The 7,017-nt window shown below is 37.4% G+C and overlaps 1 protein-coding gene across 2 annotated transcripts in view; it reads left to right on the plus strand.

The window, feature by feature from the left end:
- mlip (muscular LMNA-interacting protein) overlaps positions 1–6,610 on the plus strand; it is a 44,504-nt gene extending 37,894 nt beyond the window's left edge. For both annotated transcript variants that reach the window (XM_085297059.1, XM_085297060.1), the window contains one exon: positions 3,519–6,610. In XM_085297059.1, the coding sequence (XP_085153185.1) occupies positions 3,519–3,740 (222 nt within the window). In that variant the 3' untranslated portion in view covers positions 3,741–6,610. The remainder of the gene's footprint in view (positions 1–3,518) is intronic.
- The last annotated feature ends 407 nt before the right edge of the window (positions 6,611–7,017 follow it).

Raw genomic sequence — 7,017 nt, forward strand, 5'->3', positions numbered from 1 at the left:
ATTTACATGGGCAGAAAATAAACACGGATACAGAACAGAGAGAACAGATAGACATTATGACAAGACTGAGGTAACAATAGGATCACTAACGACGCCAACTAAATATTACAAGGCCAAGAAGAAGAACCAGAGTATAAACAAAGACTACAGACTACGAACTTGATTTGAACCTATAAGTAGACATAAACCAAAGGTAAACAAACACAGAGACAAAGGCTGACTGCACAGAGATGAGACACAGGAGAGGATGAAGAACCAAGGTATATAAAAAAATAAACCCACAACAAACAAAACTTAGAAGCAATAAGAAAATAACATTAAACTCAAAAGACTAAACACCACCAAAACTAGAATATCAATTATTTTCACAAACTCAAAAATAAATCCAAACCACCAAAACTCAAAAACACATGGTCAGAGAACCTAAAATCCTCACAAACTGACTTCAAGCTAAATGCAAAGTAGCTGAGATTGAAAGAAAAGAGTGCGTGGGAGGTGGGGAACTATAAAGACTCCTGAGTTGCCGTTTCAGAGAGTCTAGGGAAACACATGTGCGGATCCCACACAAAGTCTACTACTACCACTTTAAATGCACTAGTTTGCCATGAATTAATAGGGATATTATAGATGTTAGTTACGGAGGTGTTTCTGGTATATACTATAGCAGTGAAGGCAGCTGTAACTTAAGGTAAGACAGACTGTAAGGCCAAACTATGTTAAACTGCACTGTCCCTTTTAAATAAATAAATTCAAATGCAAAAACAAATGTGGTAAAAGCTAAAAAACCCCCAAAAAACCACACTTTCTCTGACCTCTGAAACATTATTAATATCAGATAGGCTGTTTATACATTTTAAATCGATCTGTATTTCAAATTTTCATGAAACCATGAAATATTTAAAATATCAAAAGTTTAAAAATGCCCCAAATCACATCATTTAAATTCCTGTAGCACAGGGTTAATTGCTATGTTATGTTAAAGCAGTGATGCTTACGCTTGTTAAGGAATATATAAATACGTGTGAATGTTGTCGATAAAAAGGAAAACTTACACATATTTTCGGATATGAAGCAGAATTTTTGAATGCATGGTTGGTAGTCCTGGCATTTTTCTGTTGTTCATCATGTTTGACAGTGTAATGATCCTGCATGAAAAATGATGAAAAAATGATGTTTTTCCTGTAATGAGACAACATAAAATTCAACACTCAGTATTGAACAATTAGACTGACTTTCAGTGAATTTTACATCTCTGACACCAAACAGTCTCTTTCCTGAAAATTCAGACACAAAACTTACAAAGCTACAAATCTTTTTAGATTGCGTTTATTGAGGATAATGATGTTGGTTTTTCAGTATGCATATAATATGTGCCCATATAGAAAAGAAATGTTTTAATAAACTTAAAGATTAATCAAGCAAACAATATCTCTGATAAGCATGGAAACAATTACTTTATATGTCATATAAAACAAACATTGATTTTTACAGGTACTCTGAAAAAAATTTTTTTTGATAGATATTTCTCCATAGGTATGGATTTATGTGATCACACATCATAATACGTCAGCTACCCAGGAGTGAACTTTATAGAAAGTGTTGCTATTTTTTTTTTTTTTTTCTTAAAGAAAGGGTAAGAAAATAGACATTGATTTAATGTCTGTCCTTTTAGCAGAAAAAAGAACTAGTCAGACTGCACTGGAGAGAAGAAGCAGTGGGTGGTAGCTAGTCAATAGGGAAGAGGTAAATCTTTCAACAGCTCCAAATTTGTCTCATTTAGATTCTTGTTTTTGTAAACCAGAGATACAGCACTGAGTAAAGGCAGTTCTTTTGATCAAAATCACCTTTAACACAAAAACTGCTTTGAAATTGCTGTCTTATTATTCAAGGGTTTTTTTTTTTTTTTGCATATTTCCAAAAACACAAGTTACAACATGTATTTATGAAAACTTCCAACTGAGAATCACCTTTGATGGTATAGATACTGGCTGACTATTTCCCCCTGCATCCAGCCTCTATGCACAGCGTGACTGAGGCTCTGCACCAAATACAGAGCAAAAAATAACTTTTTATTGATTTTTTCATGCAGCTTCTCAGTCAATCAGAGGATTTCCAAATGTTGGAGATTCTCTTGAAGATGGCAATCAATAGATTTTTAAATAGTTCTGTCACCACAAAAATGTTAGCAGAAGCACAAGTGATGAGCATATACAGTAGACCTTCAAAGGTCTTTATGCAATTTGCTGGGATTCATTTATGCACAGGTCTCTTAAGGTCCCGCCACTGCATTTCATTCGGGTAGAAGTATTGCAACACCTTGATGCATGACCTACCATCCTTGTCAGTTGATATGATCTTCAATCTTCTTCTTGTACCTTCATGAACTTGAAAACCGAACATGATGACAGTGGCCTGCAGGAGTCTGAGATGTAGCTCTTGGGTTTTTTGCAGTTTCTCTGAGCGTTGAACCTTGGGAGGGATTTGCTGAGATATCCGCTCCTGTGAAGATTGTGGCATTGAGTTAGCACATATGTTAAAGCTGCAGACACGGAAACGGTCAAACCTCTGTTTTTATATAAATTGTTTGAATTTGCATAAAATATTTGTATATGATATTGATATTATCACTCACATGCCCTGAGCAATGTTCCTGTTTATCAAGATTAGTCCACTTGTCTAGGAGCAAATAGGGAACGTACAAAGATACATATATCATTATAGCATGACATCAGACTTCATTATAGTAGATATGATACTAGGTTTCTTTGAGTGATGTTGACTTATTTTAAAGTAGGGATCAGTTCATTCTCCATTTGAAACAAGCTGTTCTTGTTATTCTTTAAAGCCAGTCTCTCTAAAATTTGCAAACGAAAGGTTTATGGAGCAATATGGGTGGGGCTTACATATCCATCGCCTGAGCTGTGACAAGTCTGAAACAGACAGTTTAGAACAGTAGGACGTTTTTGCCTAAATCCACCGACCTCATGTTTTGAAACTGTGCACACGGCATGACACCGGTAATTATAAATAGCAGAATATGAAGGGACAATAGGTGCACTCTCATCCCTCAATAGTGTACAATCTTCTTTTTGAGAGACATATTTGTTGACATAACAGGAAATTGTAATAATACATCAGCTCAAACACCAATAATACAATGTTCAAACATTTCCAAATGTGTCATATTTTGGCATGTAAATTAGCTCAGGTGATTCAATATAAATTATTTATTTTTGTAGAACTACAGACAATATACCGGAGCATCTGACCAGGAATCAACATTCAGTACAGGGAGATCTCTGTCAGTTAGAATTAATCACACAATGAATATTAATGCAGGAACAAAACCCAAGTGAAGTATCAAGCAGCTTCACAGTGGGATGAAATTGGGCTCAAGGGGGGAAAGTCTAAATTGAAACTGACAACTAAAAAGTGCAGAAAATTGCAAAGCCTGTAATTGCTTATGTCGGCCATTCAGGACATTAAAATGAAAAACATTGTATTCTCATCTATTTCAGGTGGAAAACAAACATCCCGACGAGGTGGGGAAAGATTCACACGCAGGTACAAAGGGCAAAATGTTGAGAGAGGAGAGGAAGGCTGAAAGAAGAAGTCCATTCTCACTATGTGAGCTGCACATTAAAGAGCCCGACGAGCAGCTCAGTCGCCACGGGAAAGGTGCTTCAGCAAGTTTCAGCTCCACCGAGAGGCATATGGAAGGTTTTGAAGCTCATATTTAAAACAGTGAATAACTCTTATTGAATTTCTGATAAGCCTCACTCGGCATATAAAAAACATCACATCTAAAGGATGAAAAATTATATTTCATCTTTATCTATACAGGTAAATCTCATTGAGACACAAGGTCTCATTTTCAGGAGCAATCTTTATTTTACCTTTCAAGAATGATAAAAAAAATTACATCTCCATATGATTGTTTACAGTAAATAACGCTGGTTTAGTATTCCTTACAGAGACCTTAAATCTGTGTGCAATTGACCCTTTGCTGCTCGTTCTTTCCACAGCACGTGTGCAGCTGATAATTAAGTGCTTGCAGATTAACCACCAAACAAAACGCCTTTAATTTCAGACATAGTGGAGAAAAATTGTGACCTGATTACTCATGTAATTAAGCTACATGCTCCTAGCTCTAACCAAAGTATTTTAACCAAATTTTAATAGAAAGCTAAACTTAAATATAAAAAAAAATAAATCATGCAAATAATGCAGACACTTTGTTGTTGTATTGCACCACTGAGCTACAGTATAACCAATCTTGTAAGTATGATAGGGAAGGGTGGTGTGTCATGGTTGACTCGGTAAATAACATGCAAACATCCTATTGCTCATATTTTATTCAGCATGTTGATAGGAGTGCAGTGCTATGTCATAACGTACTGACTACAGGAGACATCCTTAAATCTAGTTAAAAGCTCACAGAGCTGCTAAGATTTACCCTAAAGTTGGATCTTGTAGCATCCTGGATTACAGTTGTGAAATATGTGACAGTTGCAGGTTTTTTTGTTACTTACATCATCCGTTAAACTCTTTAACTGTAGAGAATGAAGTTTATCGAAACGTCACCTGAATCCGTCAAATAATCAAGAGCTTGACTGATCAGCAGTGCCTAGATTAGCGAATAGTCAATTGCTGTTTTGCAGCTCTTCAATTTACCAACGGCCTGCATTAAATTAATGCAAATTATGTAACTCACCGGAAGAAAATATTTTATCATTTCTAATTCGTTTATGAAAAATTGTTACATTTAATAAAGAAGCTCTCTATTTTGATGTGTGTTTGATTTCTCTATGCTTTGGTCATGTGAGACTTTCTATGAAAATGACTAATGGCTAATGATGTGAAACTCTGGTTAACAACAACACCACAACCACCACCATCATCAATAACAAGGACATGGGCTAGGAGCTTTAAGAGAGAAAGAAGGAAGAGTTTCATTTCCAAAGTGTAAGTCTTTTTATGGATCCAAGCAAACATATAAACACACAATCAAATGTTATCTACTCTATATAAACATCTTGAACCTTGAATAGCTCAGGGCTGTTTTCGGCATGTCATTCATCGCTCCATCTCTCATCTGCTGCCAATTTAGAATCACCAGTTAACATAACATGCCTTTGGATGGAAAATGAGCTGTCATCATGTGACTCTGACTGGACCGAAAGAGCAGACTCGAGCGACAGTACTTATGGAGACATTTATAGAATGATTGAGGATGAAGGTGAGAAAGAAACTTCAGTTCAGGCAAGTTCACATGGGTGTTAGGGAAGAGGATAGGTTATTGTCTATTCCAGAAGGTGAGATAAGCGTAATTGGAACTGGAGTTGAGTGATCTGACGTTTTTGCACTGTGGAGGCTGAGTGGGGAAGGAGCACTGGGTTGGCAGACATAGTTCTAAGATTTTCAGGTGGATAGAAGCAGGCAGTTTGGGGGCTGAGCGACTTCTTACTGAGATTTTGAGGCCAGAGAGGATCGCAGAAGCAAGAGAGCTGTGTGGTCAGCTGAGCTTGCCCAGGATTCTCTGGCAAGAGTCTGCGAGGTGAGTAGAGGCAACAAGTTAGCTTAATAGTTTTTCCAAAAGCAATTTCAAACAAAACAAACCTAAAAGTTACTATAATGATATGAGCAGTCTAAAGAGTCTTAAAGCCACACAACCTTGATATACCTGCTGCTTAATTGCTTCATTGTGGAAAGTTATAAGGAGGACGGCTCAGCAGGAAAGGCTCCATCGATAGATTGAACACAGACCAACGACTCCAATTAACAAAAGAGAGGAAGAAAAAGAACAGAAAGAAAACAAACTCCACCCCAGTCCTAAAACCATAACAGGAGCACCCAGTTAAATAAATGCCATTTTGTTATTTTACATTTCTGTTTGCAGTGCACAATAATGTGTCTGTCTGCCACACTTAAAACATGAACAACAGGGTTTTCGTTATTAGCTTAGTTTGACAAAAACACATTTTATTTTGAAATTAGCATTTGCAGACTAAGACCAGATGGATGCTGGATAGATCAGAGAGACTGTGTGACTGTAGTGTAAAGATCATGTTTGTCAGGATCCTGGGTCTCCTGACCCAGCGTTTTTAGTTCTTTGTGATTCTTGTATTTTGTACTCGTGTGATTTATTCTATGGTTTCTAGTTTTGATCCCTTGCCCTTCGTGTTTCTCTGTGCCCCCTATGTTCTGTGTACATCTGTGTCTTTGCATGTTTGAGTTTCTTGTTTTCTGTCACTCTGTATTGTGAATTCTCATGGTTGGTCTTTTGTTACTCCCTTGTGTTCCATGCTTAGTATTTCCCTCTGTGTATTTTGGTTCTTAGAGTCTTCAGCTTTATGGTTTATGTCTCTGTGTTTCTTAGTTGCTGTCTCCACCGTGTCAAGTTCGCGTCTCTGTGTTATACTTCCTGTTTTACTTTGAAGGTCCGTGTCTTATGTGAATGTGTCCTGCTTTGCTTCCTTGTCTCGTCAGTTCTGATTTCTCCCAGCTGTGCCCTCCTTCTGTGTCCCATTCCCCTCGTTACTTCCCAGTGTATTTAAACCCTGTGTTTCTATGAGTCAGTGTTGTGTTGTCCCTCTTGCTGTGTGGATCTCCCTGTATGGTTAGTTTGTTATTTTTCCAGTTTAGGTTAGTTTGCTTTGTATACTCGTTTTTCCTGTGCCAGCAATTAAAGCTGTGGTTTTGAGTTCATCCCTTGTGTCGGAGTCCTGCCTTTTGAGTCCTCATCTCCTGCCTGCCACACAGCGATTCGTGACAATGTTAGGTTAAATATAGTGATCCAATTCAGGATCATTGTGGGGCTGGAGCCTATCTCAGCTGTCATAGGGCAAAAGCTGGGGTACACCCTGGACAGCTAGTGAGTCTGTCACAGGGCAGACATAGAGAGTCAGACAATCTGTCATGCTCACAAGTTATAACTAATTAATAATTAATTACTAATTACCAGTGTTGGGACTAACGCGTTATTAAGTAACGCGTTACAGTAACTACGTTATTATT

This window comes from Mchenga conophoros, linkage group LG13 (assembly GCF_057382185.1).
Source record: "Mchenga conophoros isolate Kocher_MC1m ecotype Shallow Benthic linkage group LG13, M_conophoros_male_GT1.1, whole genome shotgun sequence".
NCBI lineage: Eukaryota > Metazoa > Chordata > Actinopteri > Cichliformes > Cichlidae > Mchenga > Mchenga conophoros.